The sequence below is a fragment of the Plasmodium fragile genome (assembly GCF_000956335.1).
Source record: "Plasmodium fragile strain nilgiri unplaced genomic scaffold supercont1.27, whole genome shotgun sequence".
Lineage (NCBI taxonomy): Eukaryota > Apicomplexa > Aconoidasida > Haemosporida > Plasmodiidae > Plasmodium > Plasmodium fragile.
Genome location: NW_012192607.1, coordinates 283,562 through 300,849, shown reverse-complemented (window position 1 = coordinate 300,849; position 17,288 = coordinate 283,562). Strand labels below are relative to the sequence as shown.

General features: G+C 42.9%; 6 protein-coding genes across 6 annotated transcripts in view; 4 read left to right on the top strand and 2 right to left on the bottom strand.

Annotated features, from left to right (window-relative positions):
• Positions 1-154: 154 nt before the first annotated feature.
• On the top strand, positions 155-1,337 carry AK88_02716 (uncharacterized protein; the record flags this gene model as incomplete). Its single annotated transcript, XM_012480341.1, has 3 exons — positions 155-222; positions 393-890; positions 1,166-1,337. 3 exons carry the CDS (start codon positions 155-157, stop codon positions 1,335-1,337), a joined length of 738 nt encoding a protein of 245 aa, XP_012335764.1.
• A 1,578-nt stretch (positions 1,338-2,915) lies between these two features.
• AK88_02715 (uncharacterized protein) lies at positions 2,916-3,949 on the top strand (the record flags this gene model as incomplete). The annotated part of the gene is made up of 2 exons (XM_012480340.1): positions 2,916-3,769; positions 3,919-3,949. The coding sequence occupies 2 exons, from the start codon at positions 2,916-2,918 to the stop codon at positions 3,947-3,949; spliced, it is 885 nt and encodes a 294-aa protein (XP_012335763.1).
• Positions 3,950-7,814: 3,865 nt separating this feature from the next.
• AK88_02714 (uncharacterized protein) lies at positions 7,815-9,176 on the top strand (the record flags this gene model as incomplete). The annotated part of the gene is made up of 1 exon (XM_012480339.1): positions 7,815-9,176. The coding sequence occupies one exon, from the start codon at positions 7,815-7,817 to the stop codon at positions 9,174-9,176; it is 1,362 nt and encodes a 453-aa protein (XP_012335762.1).
• Positions 9,177-10,650: 1,474 nt separating this feature from the next.
• Positions 10,651-12,291, bottom strand: AK88_02713 (uncharacterized protein; the record flags this gene model as incomplete). Its single annotated transcript, XM_012480338.1, has 1 exon — positions 10,651-12,291. One exon carries the CDS (start codon positions 12,289-12,291, stop codon positions 10,651-10,653), a length of 1,641 nt encoding a protein of 546 aa, XP_012335761.1.
• A 1,269-nt stretch (positions 12,292-13,560) lies between these two features.
• On the top strand, positions 13,561-14,504 carry AK88_02712 (uncharacterized protein; the record flags this gene model as incomplete). The annotated part of the gene is made up of 4 exons (XM_012480337.1): positions 13,561-13,572; positions 13,705-13,816; positions 13,975-14,076; positions 14,254-14,504. The coding sequence occupies 4 exons, from the start codon at positions 13,561-13,563 to the stop codon at positions 14,502-14,504; spliced, it is 477 nt and encodes a 158-aa protein (XP_012335760.1).
• Positions 14,505-16,570: 2,066 nt separating this feature from the next.
• The window catches only part of AK88_02711 (uncharacterized protein), a gene marked incomplete at both ends in the record, with an annotated part of 3,528 nt that continues 2,810 nt past the window's right edge, over positions 16,571-17,288 (bottom strand). The window contains 2 exons of the mRNA XM_012480336.1: positions 16,571-16,667; positions 16,862-16,956. Coding sequence (XP_012335759.1) covers positions 16,571-16,667; positions 16,862-16,956 — 192 coding nt within the window. The remainder of the gene's footprint in view (positions 16,668-16,861; positions 16,957-17,288) is intronic.

Here is a 17,288-nt window from a genome sequence, read left to right as displayed (position 1 = left end):
AAAATACATAAGAGTAACATTTACTACATCCCCACCTATACGCGCGGCAACATCCTCCTACGTGGTTCTCATTTTCCTTTTTTTTTTTTTATATCTTACTGTTGCTAAGCATATTTTTTTTGTTTTTCGCCCTTTAAAATTAAAACAGCGCAAAATGAGTATAGAATTTTGCTCGCAGCACCTGTTGGCCTATGACAACTCGATAATCGCGTCGGAAAATGAGTAAGGCGCGAGAGGGGGATGCAGCTGCGTGGTGGCAGTTACGGAGAGAGTCGCTACAAAAACGTGTTGAACTGGGTGTGATTACGCTTGGCCCCTTTCTCCCCTTCCCCCCTTCCCGCTTCTCCACATGAGACACGGTGTTTTTTTTTTTTTCGTTCCCCCCAACGCAGCATAAAATCAAAGGCGGAAGAAAACCTGCAGCACATTGTCCAGTGCATGGACGCCCTGAAGAGCGGACAGGATGACTTCAGAGACCCGGCTTACCAAATGACCAAAACAAACCACTTCAACATACCTAGGTATTCAAAAATCCCCAAAGAGAAAAAAAATACAAAATGGGAAAACTTTGCGAAAAAGAAATTAATGAAAAAAAATAAAAGTGGATTGATTTACGACAAGAATTCCAAAGCGTGGGTCAGGCGATTTCAGAAAAAACAAATAAAAATAAATGAAGATAATGCAAACTTCGTTCATGAGTACAAACCGAGTGACAACATATATGAGGATCCTTTTGAAAGAATGGAAGAGGAAAAGGAAATTAAAAAAATGAAACATAAAATGAGAGAAATGAAAAATAAATTTCACCAGGAGGGCATATCCACGGAGGACATCAAGTACATTGCTCGCCAGAAAAAGAAGAGGGACAATCTCATGGACAATTTGAAAACGTAAGAGAGAAAGGGAGGGAAAAAAAAAAAAAAGGAGGGGACGCCGCAAGCGGTATAGGGGAGTATTACATACCAGCACCTCAACAACCCGCCTTTAGTTACAGACACGTAGGAGGGTCACACGTGTATCAGATGATGGGCTGTTTTCCCCCTCATAACCCTCTCCTTTACGACCTCCACACGTGGATGTGTTATTATTGCGTGTGTTCACGAACTTTGCAACCTTCATGCTCACCACCGCTATCCCTTTTTTTTTGTGTGTGTTCCCCCTGCAGGGCCCAAATATCCTCCTCGACGTTTGGGCGAAAAGACAAACAACTGAAAAAGGAGAAAAAAATGAAGGTGAGGAATAATGCCATAATGAAGCAAAAGTGCGAGACGCGCTTAGTCAAGGACGAAATTAAGCAAAATAATAAGCTGGCCTCCATTGTTTTGAAGTCCCTGTAAAAGGGTGGAGGTGGACCCATCGAGGCAATTTTCAGGGAATTTTTTTGTTCCTTGTTTGATTCATTTGCGAGTCCTGCTCTGGTATTTGACCCCCTTTGTGAAGAATAATTTGAGCGCATCGCATATCTGCCATTGGTAAGGGTATCTCCTTCAGACCAAATCCCAATTTGCACAGCCTCACACGAAACCGCGGCGCGTGCAGAAGTTTGTGTGGTTCTAATTAAGACGATGTTTTTTATTTATTATTTTTTTTTTTTTGCTTAATTAAGAGAAAAGCCATTCTCATCATTTTTATTTGCCTAATTTTCCCTCCAACTGATTTTTTTTTTTTGTCCTTTATGCGTGTGTGTTGTTAACCTCTCCCAACGCATGCTTTTCTTTCACCACATCCTTGTCGCGTACACACTTGCGCGCCCCCCAAAAAAAAACAGTAGTCGTGGTAGTAATCGTTACCCGGCAATTTAAATTTGCACCTGTATAGCTCATTATTATCTGCCCGTTATGGTTCAGATAAAAAAAAAAAAATTTTATGCATAACCCTTTAACCCCATTTGCGGAGAGACCAAAAAAGTGTATGCTTGGAGAGTAGTCCCTCTTTATAGTCACTGTCCAAGTGGTATAAAAAGGGGAAGCGGCATGGATTAAGGAAGAGGTGACCCACTTGTGTAGCCTTTCATCCGTTGGGTTGTCCTCCCACTAAAGAAAGTTGCAGCAAGAAGTAAATCTTTTCTTTCTTTTTTCTCTCCCCCCCTGTAATGGTGCTTGTGGCTTATCCGAGGTGACACCGCTATGGAATACATTTCGGCAAGGCAACAAACACCAAAGTTGAAGAGGTTGGCCATATAAAAATGTCGTAACCCCCAAGAGAGCCATTATGTGTGTCGGTTTGCCAGATGCTGCGAATAGGCTTCATCGGCATAGAAGTATATACAACCGCTGCAATGGTGCGCAGGAAAATGTACCTTGGAAGGCATCATGGTGGGGTATCCCTTCATAAGTAGTTGCAAAACAGTTTTAAAGAACATCTTTTTTGCTCCATCACCTCAAAAAATGGGGGTGCATCATTCGGGGTGATGTTGCCCAGTTGTTATATATAGTCCCCATGAATACACAATTAAGCCGCGAGTGGTTTTTCCTTTTGTTTTTTTTTTTTTCATCCATGCATGGGTTTCAAAAATGTGAGAAAGAAGGGTTTTGCTCGAAGTAAAAAATTACAGTGCACTGACCATTTGGTGTTCCTACACTGTTTTTTGCTGCTCCCCCGTTTGGCCAATTCACCATTTCTCCTCCGTTCCTCAACCCTGTCGCTCAATTGAGCAGAAAGCACCTTAGCGTTGTTGTATGTTATAGAGGTTTTTGACGAATAGCCACGAGGGGGAAACAAAAAATCGCCTGACCTTTTAAAAAAAAAAAAAAAAAAAATAGCTAGCTCGTTCAGAATATTTTTCCATCCTGCTACAATTCCCCACAATTTCGTCGCAAATTTTTTATGAACAGTCAGAATTTTTTTTTTGCGAACGTGTTTTGTGGAACAGTTTGCAGAACGCATATTCCCTACCGCATATAACATAGCCCAGTATGAAGTATGCACATTTGTTTTTGAGGCGGGGGGTAAGTTGCAGGTCGGCCCTGAGTGCGTGCGCGATTCAGAGAGCGACATTTAGAAGGTACTACTTCGCCAACGTGTGCCCAAATGAAATATGCGGGAAGGTGGTGCAGGGGCGCCTTTTCACTAGCAAGGCGGGCATGTCTGACAATGACGCCCACAAGGGCATGGATGCACAAAATGGAATGAGCGCAAGTGGCGGAATTGAGGAAGGTAAGAAGAAAAGCGAAAAGGGGAAAAAGGATGAAGAAGGCGAAGACGGGCAACACGGCCAGTTCGAACAGCAGGGAAAACATGCGGAGGGAGAAGAAAAGAACAGAGAACACATGAAGGAAATAAACTACGAAAAATTGAACAAGGCCGATTTAATTAACGAAATTAGGAAAACAAAACGAGACATAGAAGAAAAAATTGTGGACAATAAAATATTAAAAGAAAAATATCTGTCCGTATTGGCAGAAAATGAAAACTTAAGACACAGATATGTAAAGGAAATTGAAAATAGCAAATTTTACTGCATCAGCAATTTTGCAAAGTCGCTCCTGGACGTTGCAGATAATTTATCTCTAGCAATTAAAAACATCAACGAAGAATCGCTCAAGCAGAATGAAGAAATAAATAATATATACAAAGGCATACAGATGACGGAGACTATACTACATAATATTTTTAATAAGTATGGAATTGATAAGTATGACCCGATTAATGAGAAATTCAACCCCCTCTTCCACGAGGCACTGTTCGAAATTAATGACAGCACCAAGGAGAAGGGCACTGTTGCGACGGTTGTTCAGCAGGGATACAAGATAAAGGACCGCATCTTAAGGTACACCTCTTTGTGACTGTCAGAGACGTTTTACGGGACGTGTTAAGAAAGTTGACGTACCCGAGCCGATACCCTGTGTGCCTCTCCCCCATTCGACCATTACATATTTTTTTACACCCACCCCTTCCCCATTTTCCTTCCCCGCGCAGAGCTGCCAAGGTTGGAGTTGTTAAGAATTGAGTCCATTTAGAAGATCTCTCCGTGGTGGTTTCTATCACCCCTCTGCCACGGTATCAAGTATCCCTGATGTGTACTCTGCGCAGTTTAAAAAGGCGCACTGTTCGAAGGGGTGTCCCCCCTTATACAGAGATAGGGGGCGCAACCATTTTGTGAAGACCATTCACTGCGATCTTAGCGAGCGGTACTGAATTGACTTCCAATACCAGAATGTCATGAAGTTTTTTTTTTTTTTTTTCCTTTTTTTTTTTTTTTTTTACGCAAGGCGTATAGTCTCGTGCCCTTACAGCCCGATAACACCAAACCAGGCAGTCACAAAACGTGTGTACCGTTTTGTTTGCACGAAAGGATATGCAAACAGGTGTACGTATTTGTGAGCCTATACCTGTGGGCATATGCAAATGGAAAGGGCGGCACTTCAGTGGAAGAGCAAAGAGTGTTTGCATATTTCCACCTCCCAAAACGGAAGGCAGTTAAAAACGCGCAAAAATGTAAGCTACAGCGAAGTAACCAGTTGGGGTGAAATTCGAAGGCCGTGAATTCATTCTCATAGGTGAAAAGTGATTTAGCTGGGAAAGGGTCGGAAAAAAAAAAAAAAAAAAAAAAATGCGTAAAGAGGAGAAACGCCTACATAACCGTTTTAACAATGTTTTTATTTCCCCTTTCTTGTACACCTAAAAACTTTTCCTCAAAAAAACCCAAATGAAAGCTTTTAAAATGACCAAGGGGGAGAAAAAGGGGAACAACAGAGCCCAGCATAGCAGCTAGCATTAACCTGTATGCCAGCTCAAGGCTCTTTTTAATTCTTCCCCGTTCATGAGCAAATGCCCATCTCCGTTTGTGCACCCATTTCTTAACTGTCACTAAACCCAACAAACGGGGGGTAGAAAAGCACACAGGGTGTGATCTTATATTTTTCTCGTGGTCGGTCCAATTTTTCCTTTTCACTCGAAACAAAAAATAAAATAAAATAAACCTTACCACACCCGCAAGTACATATAATATCTACATCCGTTCCCGCGCTAATAACAGATTGAACTGGGTGGTGCATCTACCTCGTGTCTTGCCTTATGTATTACTGCCTCGTGCAAAAAACAAGTATGACTTGCAAATGCATAAGAATGAGAGCTCATTTGATCCTGCATGCACACCGATAATTCGCTACCCCTTTAATACGTGAACTTTGGGATAGAAAAGCGCGCCTTGTGGTTGGTTTAAAAAGAGAGCATTTAAATGTGTACAAGAGCAGATGATCAAATGTATTACATGAATATGTACGCACATAACCACACAAGCAAGTCATTCGTTTTGCTCTCCCTAGATGCACGCACTCGTCCCTCCCTCCATTCCTCATCTGCAAATGATATACAAGCCGTGGCGGGGATGAGCATGACCACCACCCGTATTATGTGTACCCCCCGAGTGAAGAGGTGACTACTTCGGGGCGTCCGACCTGCGGCACACATTTTTAAGAAAACATCGCGCTTGGGTTGGAAGTCTGCGTCATCCGTCGCCCCTAGGCTCTCCTCTGTACCCTCAATTGGCTTTTTTTTTTTTTTTTTTTTTTTTTTTTATGGAGTGTGTGAAATTTCTGCGCGTGGCAATTTTGGCAAACATTACACCAAATGACGTTTCACAAAAATTAAAAGCGCTGCTTTACAAAATTAAAAATAATTTTTTTTGCGTAACTTTATTTAAAGTATTCGCCTCCAAATGTGTTGAATTCAATTTCCCTACATTTTAATTCATTCCCTTGGCAATTCGAGTACGTGTGCTCCCTTGCACTTGGAATCCGTGTGCTTGCGCCATTTTTTGTTCTTTTGCTAATTTATTAACCCTATTGAGCCGCCCCACCTTTTTCGGCTCCCGCTGTGTAACACACAGCTACTTGCTCCTTTTTCCATAAAGGGATTTTTAATTGCGTATAATCCATAAGAGGTATATACTCTCAATTGAGTTCTTTTGCCTTTTGTGTTTCCCCTCCCCAACGTGAGTGTCAACTCAGCAAAAACGAACAAATTTAGCAAAGTGTATCAAGACATAAGCAACAAATTTGAAACAAAAAAAAAAAAAAAAAAAAAAATTGCACTTTTCTTTTCCTTTTTGCAACATATTTTTTCTTTTAGGAGGATTTTTTTTTTTTTTTTTCATTCCCCTCAAAAAAAAAAAAAAAAAAAAATTGCACCGTCCCACCCCATACCCACAATATCGAAAAGCACAAATTGAAGAAAAATAAGTTTTTTTTTTTTTTTTTTCTTTCTTTTTTTTTTTTGCATCGCAGAACTTTTGTTTATTTATACACCATTATCCTCACCTTCATTACAGATCTCCTTATGTGCTGTGCAAATCTGTACGCGTTATAAGAGGAGTACACACAAACGTATGTTTAACTGCTTTTATGTGTACTTAACATTCGCTGCGTGTGTTAATTGCGCATGAGAGCAAAAAAAAAAAAAAAAAAAAAAAACAGGAAGCAAGGACAGAAAGAAAAAGTACGTGTAGGTATTGGAAGGAAAATTGTTAACTGCTCTGTTAAGTGAACACATTGACGTGGCCCCAGCCGCGAACGGGAAAAAAACGCCATTTAACGAACGAGCACAACGACGTTAACTCAGAAAATTGCAAACTCCCATTTCACTGTCAATCGACTTGTGCATGTGTCGAGTTCAAATTTGCGGGAGTTCCACTTTGTTGAGTTTTCTCCCTCTCTGAGTTAGCAACTTTTCCTCAGTTGCGCATTTTCGAACGGTCAGACGGCTCACTGGGCACCTCGCAAACGGTTGACGCCAATTTGGTGCTGCGTGCAAAAATCGACACGACGCGCCATACATGCGACACACGCCATACACGCCACACACGCCACACACGCCACACACGCCAGTGGGTGTAGACCGTTCCCTGCGTGCATCCGTGTGTACAACAAGTGGCGCTCAGAGGGGTTGCCCCAGTTAGCCCCTTCCACTCCCCGCTGCGTACCTGTGTACATCCAGTTTTATGTGTGAATTTTTTTTTTCCGACATCGTTGTCACCAACGCAAAAGGGAAAAAGCCTGTGGCTGCGCTCCACACCCAGGCCCGCACGAATACACATATGATTGTACGTTCGTACATGTCCTGCATGTGTGATTATTCGTGTGAGCTAAGATACCCCTGCGTAAACCAACAAGCGTTAAAGCTCACCGAGTAAATGTACTCACTGCCTACGGAAGGTGCTGTGTAGGTGAAAAACCTTTCCACCTCCATAAAAAAAAAAAAAAAAAAAAAAAAAAAAAAAAAGTCACAACTGTGCATGCAACGGTATGCAGCACGTTTATGTAGGCTGATATTGTATATATATTTGCACTCCATTTGATTTATTTATTTTTTTTTTTTTCGTTTTGTTTTATTTCTTTTGTTTCCTTTTTTTTTTTTTCCGTTTTGTTTTTTAGTTGTTTATACCACTCTGCTTATTTGTTGTTCGTCCCGAGTGTTCATTCGTCCGATTGTTCATTCGCCGCTCGTCCATTTGTTCCACATTTGCTGCTCCTGCATGTTTGTCTCCTCTTCAACTGGAACGATCGCATCGCTCGAGCGAAGATTTGGCATCCACTCTTGAATATATAAATATATATATATATATATATATATATCTCCACTTGAGAATTTAATTCTCTTCTGTCTTGGTTAAGAGGCTTTTTCCTGTTTGCCAACGCAGAGGGAAGACCAAAAAAAAGCGTCGTTGATTTTCACCCAGTGAAAGCTTCATCGTGATATATGCTCCTTAGCATTATCCCATTGGGGTAGCACAAAACGGGCGAGGCAGCTGACGACGACGCGGACGAGGCAGCGGACGAGGCAGCGGACGACGACGCGCCTTTTCTCCCCTGCCCATGGAAGAGCAGAAGAAGAGACGACTGGACGACGGGAACAGAACAAACAGCATGGCAGAACCAACCTCGCCCTTCTCCATGAGGAGGAAAAGTAGCACTGGGTCTGTGAATTCACAAATCACAGAGACGAAAAACAAACAGGGGGTGTACCCAATAACGGAAAGTAATATAAGGATCCACGAGGGAGAAGACATAATCACCAAGGCAAAGGAAGTTTTACAAAAGCACGTAAGTAATGTATTTGAAAATGAAAAGACCTTGTACATATATTGCAAGTATGTCATGGTGCATTACGGGAAGGATCTAATCGACCCAAACCAAGTGCACTCATTACATTTTCAAATGATCAATGGTGGCATCACAAACATTTTAGTTAAAGTGAAAGATATGTCGACCCAAGCCCAGTACCTCATAAGACTGTACGGACCCAAAACAGATGAAATTATTAACAGAGAAAGAGAAAAAAAAATTTCATGTATTTTATACGATAAAAATATAGCTAAAAAAATTTATGTATTTTTTTCAAATGGAAGAATTGAAGAATTCATGGATGGCTATGCTTTGTCTAGAGAGGACATAAAAGAACCCAAATTTCAAAAGCTCATTGCACAAAATCTGAAGCTTCTACATGATATAAATTTAAGTGATAATTTATATAAAGAGATACAAGTGACTCAGAATGTGCCCGGGACAAGACCCTCCTTCTTGTGGAATACTATTTGGAAATATTTTAATTTGCTTAATGAAGAAAGGAAGAAAATATGTGCCTTCGATTCTAAAGCTAATATATTGAAGCTAATCGACTTTGATATATTGAGGGACACCATCCTTGAGGTGGAGAAGATGTGCAAGAGGGAGAACTCACCCATAGTACTGTGCCACTGTGATTTGCTTTCCTCTAACATTATTAACAGTGGCGGCGTCCCACCGGAGGGGGTAGGCGCGGCAAACGCGGCGGGGACGGCAAACGCGGCGAACGGGGTAGGCGCGGCGGACGGGGACAAAATATCCTTTATTGACTTTGAATATTCCTGCCCCATGGAGAGGGCCTACGACATTGCGAACCATTTCAACGAGTACGCAGGGTTCAACTGCGACTGGGATTTAACTCCCTCCAGGGAAGAAGAATATTATTTTATAAAGCATTACTTGGGCACAGATGATGAGCAATTAATTAATAAGCTCATTCAGGAAATACAACCCTTTTACGTGTGTTCACACATCACCTGGGGTCTGTGGTCCCTCCTGCAAGGCATGCACTCCTCCATTGACTTTGACTTTATAAACTACGGTATGACTCGCCTCACTGCGTCCTGCCTGCCAATTTTCAGATCCAAGGTCACCAACAAAGCGGACCCATGAAGCGGCATGCGTCAGCGGTGTAGAGGCCCCGCGCAGTGAAGCAGCATGCGTCAGCGGTGTAGAGGCCCCGCGCAGTGAAGCGGCATGCGTCAGCGGTTTAGAGTTACCCCAGATGACATTCGAGTGAACCTCAAGAGTGGAAGCCGCGTAGCAAATGTAGAGGTTTGTGCAAAAAGTCCAATCCAGAGGAGACGCCCCCTTTTTTTTTTTTTTATGGAGACTGTATTTCGAGAGGGGACTTTTTATATCGAGCCCGTATTTTTGGAGCCGTTCATTTATGGAGTCCTATTTTGCTGAGGTCCCTTTTCTTATTCATTTTCTCACGGGGGGAGGGGAAGACCCCATAATTATTTGTCCACGCAAGGGGGAGGAGAAAGGCAGCCTTACGCGAGAGATGCCTCTTTTGTTGGCGGCCTTTACCTGGTTACACAGAAATGTAGAATGGTGCGAAGCGCGTAGTCTGTTTAGAGATGAGAGGTGTAGTTGGCCCAGAGGGACGAAATGTATTTGGGGTCATTACAAGATTAAGTGTAATTAACCTGTCCCTGACTGATCCTACACTAATGAATGCGAAATGGGAAGAGGGAGTATAATATAATAGAGTGGGTGTTGAATCCATTTGTTTTTTTTTTTTCTCTCTCTCTTATCGCCAGCGGACGAATTATATGCAGTCTGCCATTTTTTGTTCCTCTTCATTTTTGCACATTCTATTTGATGGCTATGATTTTTTTTTCATGCCGCCCAGTCTCACACACGCACATACATACACGAGCACCCCCTCAGTGTGAAATGCTACTCTTATCGTTTAAGCGGTGTGTGAGGGTGGACATTTTTATTTTCCCGTTTTGTGGTGGCTGCGCGTTCTGCCGCTTTACACCACAGCTACGTTTGGCTTTTTTTTTTTTTCCTTTATTTGGCTATAATTTCCAATTCATTCGAACTCTTTTTTTTTTTTTAATGAAGAGAAGAAGTGTCATCATGAGAGTTGATGTTTTTAATTTTTTTTCACTTTGCCAAGTGAACAGGTTTGCCTTTTAATTAAATTTTTTTTTTTTTTTTTCCTCTTGTTTATCCCGTGATGTGGATGTTTGTGATGCCAACCGGGTGGGGAAGAGAGCACGTCACGCGCTTATTAGACGTGACTGTTGGACGCAATTAGGGTTTCATTTATTCGAAGTTGAATTTCTGGCTAGCCAATTGGTAGGTCCCTCCCACGAGCAGCGCCGTCCAGAAGTACCTTTTCCCATATAACACACGAAGGAACAGAAAAAAAAAAATAATAATAAAATGGAAAGACACGAAATGGAATGTAATAAAATGGAACGAAATGAACATGTGCAAGTCATATAAGTAATGACGTCATCATGACGGAGTGTGCATGTATAAAGATTGAATAATTGAATGCGGGGACAGTTTCAAGTCCCATTTTGGGGGGACTGACTTGTATGTGTGGGCACTACTTGGCCAACACGCACTAGTCGATGATCAGGGGGAGGTCCTTGCGCGCGAAATGCTCAGAGGGATCCGGCTTCCTGTTATGCAGCTGTCTGTCCATCTCTTTGCGCAGTGCTTCGTAATACTCCCCCAGCTCGGAGTCACTAAGGTGGTCATACGTCGCATACTGGTTGTAGTCCTCCTGGAAGGGCACTGTCTCTGAGGGAGCGTAAATGTTTTCCCGCAACAGTTGGGGGATGTTAATGTTTTGGCTCTTTTTCATATTCTCGTCAGCGTCCATTTCAGCTTCCAACAAAATATGTTTATTTTTTTTTTTAATTTCTTCAAAGAAGGCTTCATCGACGATATTTTTTTTTTTCATGTAGTTAGCCAAATGTACAATTGGGTCTCTTTTTTTCCATGAAGCTTTTTCTTCCTGTATTCGTAGCTCATCCGGATCTGCAAGCGAGTGTCCCTTTGCACGATACGTGATTGCTTCTATCAGTACCGGTCCACACTCTCTTCTCCTCATTTGATTTATTTTTTTTTTTGCCAACCTGAACAATGCTATTGCATCATTGCCATCCACTTTGTACGTGTCCACGTTGAATGCCTTTCCCTTGGAGTAATTGTTCAGGAGGTCATCCGTAGAGCTCCTTGAGCCCTCCATGCCTATGGCCCAGTTATTATTTTCAATGACGAACATGATTGGAAGATTGTAGGTGGCTGCCAGGTTGAGGGACTCGAAGAACTGCCCGATGTTGGAGGTCCCGTCTCCGAGGAAGCACGCCACCACGCTGGTGTCTTGTGCTAGCGGCGTGTCGTCTGCTAGCGACGTGCGTGCTGTTCGTGGGGCGCTGCCATTTTGGGGGAACTCCCGCTTGTACAAAATGCTATAGGCCAGACCGACGGCGATGGGGATCTGCTCTCCTATGAAGCCAAAGCCCCCTATGAAGTTTTCCCCCTTACTGTATATGTGCATGGATCCACCTTTGCCTTTATTTGTACTTCCATAATAATTTCCATACAATTCATTAAGCACTTTTTTTGGAGGGACATTTTTGCTTATTGCATGCACATGGTCTCTGTAGGTGCTGGTGACAAAATCAGAGGGCCTCAAATTTTTAATTATTCCTGAGCTGATGGCTTCTTGCCCATTGTACAAATGTACGAACCCGTTTATCCTTTTACTATAATATAATTTTGCAACTAAATTTTCAAACATCCTTCCTAAATGCATATCTTCATAGAGCATCTTCATTTCATCTTTGCTGACCTTCACATCGGAGAGGTAATCTTCCAGGTGGTTGTCTGGTAGGTAAACGTTGTAGTTGGCTTGGTTGTTCAACTTGGGGGGATTCTCCGTACCCTCATCAACGTCTTCTGCCTCGTTTTGCTTTTTACTGTTGGGTCTTATCCTAGGGCTTCTCTCATCGAGTTGAAAAACTTTTACCATTGGCTCGTCGACCTTCTTTGACCCCACGACATGAGCCTTCATCGTTCGGTGCTTGGCTTCATTTTTTTTCGCGTCCACAGTCGTCATGCTCCAACCGCTTGCACCATTTTTGAGGGATGCGCAATTCAGAAATAGGACGTTGGGTTTCCTCTGCATGTGTACAGCTGGGATGCGCTTCACCCTCAGGATAAGTACCAAGAGAAAAAAATATACCTCCACCTTCATCGTTCCGTGGCTCCCTTTTGCCCCCTCTGTTTGCTTCTTTTACTACTGTTGTCTGCTTTACGTCACTCCTCTTTGGCACTTTTTCAATTTTGCCTCCCTTGCCTGAACAGGAGAAACAACACAAATGTGCAACCACCGGGCATATAAAAAAAAAAAAAATGCAAACTGCCACTCGGGTGTTATGCCTCCACGTTAGCGGCAAAATTAATTAGTAGGACAACTTCATCGATCTTGCAACGAGGGTAGGGAAAAAAAAAAAAAAAAAAAAAAAATGCGTGTATAAGAATTTTCCAAGTTATCACCTGCACGCAAAAATCTGCCACCGTTGCTAAGAAACACTACAACTGACAGGCTTCCACACATAGGATAAAACAACACAGTCAGATGATCCGATCCTATACATCATTGCAGTGAAAAAAAAAAAGAAAAAGAAAAAATGGTAAAGGCAGCACTCACCCATGGGGGACATGTGCAATGTGCGTTTGGGTTACTCCCTGCCTTTTTGTTATGCCACCCTGACATTTCACACTGCATGCCGGTTGCCGTGCCTTTTCCGTTTTTTTTTTTTTTTTTTTTCCAAGGCGCAAAACGCAGGGTGAACCGTTGCTGCGTTGTCAAAGGGGGAAAAAAAAAAAAAAAAATAATAAAGAAAAAAAGAGAAAATATTTTTTTTTTTTTTTTTGTTGCATACTTAACGAAAAAAAAGAAAAAAATAAATAAAATAAACTTATACAAATTAAAAAAGTCAATGCTGTTCGTTGGGGGATAGCCCTGCAGTTTCCCTTTGTGTTATTTTATTTTGTTCCCCTTTCGCGTCATTTTTTAAAGTAATTCTGTTTTGAGTATGCAAGAGTGACTGTTTAGAGTGAAGTTTTTTTTTTTTCGCTACATTCTATTGAATAACGTTTCTTGTTCCCGCCCCAAACAGAGGTGGCTCTTGGTAGGAACCTACTTCTGCTTAAGTGGTGTCAGACGGGGGGGGAGAGCAGCGTGGTTGAGTTGCCAGGTGAAAAGCACCAACGGGGGAAAAACACCTCCCAGGGAATACTTTTTTACAAAGGGCTTAGCTGTAAACCAGGACGCGACTTATTTCCCACTCGCAACAGGCACACGCTTACTTACGCATGCGCTTCGGCTGTTGAGAATTCCCTGCCACACCATCGCAGCCTCAGTAGAAAGGGGAAGTTAATAACTTTTGCACATTTTTGACGATTCATTTTTGTGAAGAGGACAGGCTGCGTGCTTATCAGAGGTGAGGAGGACACACTAATGCATGCGCCGGTAAGAAGCGGAGTGAGAAGGTGTAGTAGGTCAGACGTGATGCGGACGTGACGCACACTGCCATTGCGTCTGTACAAAAGCGCTCATGTTAGTATGTACCTCTACAACTTGCATTCCGCGTCCCCTTCGCAGACGGCGCGAGGCCAAATGGAACACCAATCCATGCCGCTGTGGCTCAGCACCTTCGAGGAGGACATTGACACATACATCTTTATTTCCTCAAGGGACAACAAACTTTATCTAGGTTAGTCTGGCTAGGAGAGCCACTGCGCCCCGTTGTTGTTCGCACCGACGCGGTGCATTAATCGACGTATTAGCGCACCACAGCCTTCAGCGTATTGCCTCATCCTCCCCGTACACATGCGTACATGCATACATACGTGTCGCTTCGCCCCCCGACAGGAATCCTGAGAACGTATGATCAACATGGGAATATATTTCTAACGCACTGTGTGGAGAAAATTATAGTCTCGGAGCGGAACTACTTTTCTGACGTCTATGTTGGTAAGTGGCGCAACGTTTTACCTTTTTCGCGTTGCTAGATGTGTGTTGCGTGGTGGGCGTTGCGTGATGCGCGTTTCACTTGTGAGGCTAGACTGCATTGGATGACGCCATGTAGGTGAAGTCGTCACCGTAAAGTAGTCTCACCCTGCACACGTTATTATCACCGCGTGCACACAGGAAACCTGATCATCAGGGGAGACAACATCGCTTACTTCGGCTCCGTGGATGAGGAGAAGTACGCAAAGATGTTTGACTATTCACAAGAAAATAAGGCAGGAAATGAAGCAGGGGATACTTCAGAAGCCGATGTGCAAAAGAGCCAAGGACCCCTGACCTCCGAAAATGTAGTTCTACAGTACAAACCACTAAATCAAATTTTGAATTACCTGCCGGATAATAATCAGGACTCCGCCGTGTTTGAGAATTAAAAATTCGGTTTGCAAAATAAAATTTAAAATGAAAAATGGAAGAATGAATGAGGGAGTGAGGGGACGAAGTACCCGTCGAGCCAGGCAACCCCCTTTTTATGCCCACAAATTGGGCCTGTTACTCCACACCCCAAGAGGTTAGGATTACATTTGTTTAACCTATATTTATTTTCCTGCACTGTGCAGGTGATTTACGACATGCACATTTGTGTGAGGGAGGGGGAAAATAACGAAGCTTCTCCATCATTTGATCCCCTTCCGTGAGTTTTCCTTAACGAGCGCGTGGCCTCATTTTAGTAGCGTCTATGTTGATGTTGTTCCTTTGTTGGCTCTCTTTTTTTTATCTTCCGTTTGGGAATTGTCCCAGTTGGGAAGTCAGTTTTGGTGCCCCACCCCCCTGCTGGGCCCCTCCTTATTTATTTTATTTTATTTTATTTTTTTTTTTGTGTATCCACCTTCTCCTTCGCCACTTGCAGTAGCGTATCCCATTCTGTTTTTTTTTTCTTTCCTTTCCTGTTGTATATTTTGCTCCCCTGTGAGGTCTCTCTTGTTGTCTGCCACTTCCCTCTCTTCACCTGCTTAACTTTTTACTCCACCAAAAAGAGACATTTGGCGAATTACGGATAATTAATTTTTTCCCTCTTCACCATTTTGGGTCTGTCATATATGGCTCTTTTTTTTTTTTTTTTTTTTTTTTTGCCTCCCCTACTGGTTAACTAAAGGATGTATATTCGTTCCTACGAATGTGACATTTGCGATAAGTCAGGGGAAAACCTTCCTTTGTAATTTGTCACCACTTGTGAACCAAGACAGATGGGGAAAGACGTCGACCGGGTGAAGAAGCCACTCGCACAGAGAGCACACATGAGGTGTAAGCGCTACGTTTACTTAACCTCGGAGTAACAAAGGGAAGAAAAAAAAAAAAAAAAAACCACCACATGGTGCCTGTTCACAACATCTGGCTGAGTCAAGTTCGGTTTGACCGAGACTAAATTAGACAAAGTTAGATTCGATAATTGATAATTCTTGTTTTGGGCCATGCAGCGGGTAAAAAATGAAAAAAAAATGAAAAACTGCCAAACATGCTTGAACAAGCCGCGACACATGCTTGGCACCATGGGTACCAATAAACCTTCGAGGGGATTCACACACTCGCCGTGTGCTCATGCACAGGAGGAAGCCCCCTCCTCCACCTAAATGCAGAGGTTCCACTGAACACTTTTTAGAGGAGACAGACAGGCGGATACACAGACAGACGGACGCAACTGGGGGAGGGGGGCACCTATTTAGGTGGAGGGGAGAGGTGCCCATGATCACATGGACGTATGCGCACACGCACACACACGCGCGTTCGATGTGAACTTAAAAATCAGGGAAAGGATTAAAACAATTAGCAGCGCAATCGCCAAACGAGGCCAAAGGGGGAAAAAAAAAAAAAGAAAAAAAAAAAAAAGCAGTGGTGAAAAATGGTGCCAAAAAATTGCAGCGATGACGTAAACACAGAAAAAGCTGGCGAATACAAATTTGCGAAATGCTTAAAAAATTGGCTACAGGAATTTCAAAAAAAAAAAAAATAAATAAAATAAATAAATAAAAATAACAACAGCGTTAGCAATTTTTGCAACAACTGCAACTGCCCAGCAACAATTGGGAAGGCCAGAAAGGTGCACACGAGGGAGACAGAGGCCGCGCGTCAAACGGACACACGACCCACAACAGAAAAGCATAAACTCAATGCTTCAAATTTCAGTCGTTCTTGCTTTCACTCGAACGAGCAATGTCCGCGGAACATGTACGCTGAAATGTGTGTACAAAAAAAAAAAATAATAAATAAATAAAAAGGAAAAAAAGAAAAATTAGGGAGAGAGACGGAAGAGCTGATAGGAAGTCGTGGTCACGGATATGTAAACACTAATTCGAAGGGGATGGTGACAAATATGTTATGATCTGTGGGAAACAAATGTCGCGCACGGTTACACAGAGGAGGCATACATTCCGCTGCACAACACACCGCGGTATATACAGGGGCGGGGGGGAAGGCAAAAAAAAAACAACAATTAAAGTAGCTAATATGAGTCCTTCGAAGAATCGCTTTCTGTGTCTGACACATCACTGCGCTTGCTCTTCAACTCCAGCTGCACTTTACACCAGCTGTACATTTCTCTGCGGAAGGAAGGGGAAGAAATGGGGTGATATGAAAATATGGGCATATGGGCAAAAATAATACCTCGGAGTAAACAAATGGGAGGGAAAAGGGCAAACACAGTGTGGGAGCAAGGAAAAAAAAAAATTAAAAACGTTGGGGGGGGTCACATTATCATGCGGGCTTCCTCCCCTGGAGAATGACGCAGCCGTACCTGAACACATCCGCCTTGGTGAGTTTGTCGTCCAGTTCGATCTCGCCGCTCTCGAGGGTTTTCCACACGGCTTTGCTTTTGAACTTGCGGAACAGCTGCAAAAGGGAGGTGGCAAGTGATACGTCAAACGTGAGAAGTGATACGTCAAACGTGAGAAGTGATACGTCAAACGTGAGAAGTGATACGTCAGAGGTGATACGTGAGAAGTGATGCGTCAGCGGTGATACGTGAGAAGTGATACGTGAGAAGTGATACGTGAGAAGTGATACGTGAGAAGTGATACGTGAGAAGTGATACGTGAGAAGTGATACGTGAGAGGTGATACGTGAGAAGTGATACGTGAGAGGTGATACGTGAGAGGTGATACGTGAGAGGTGATACGTGAGAGGTGATACGTGAGAGGTGATACGTGAGAGGTGATACGTGA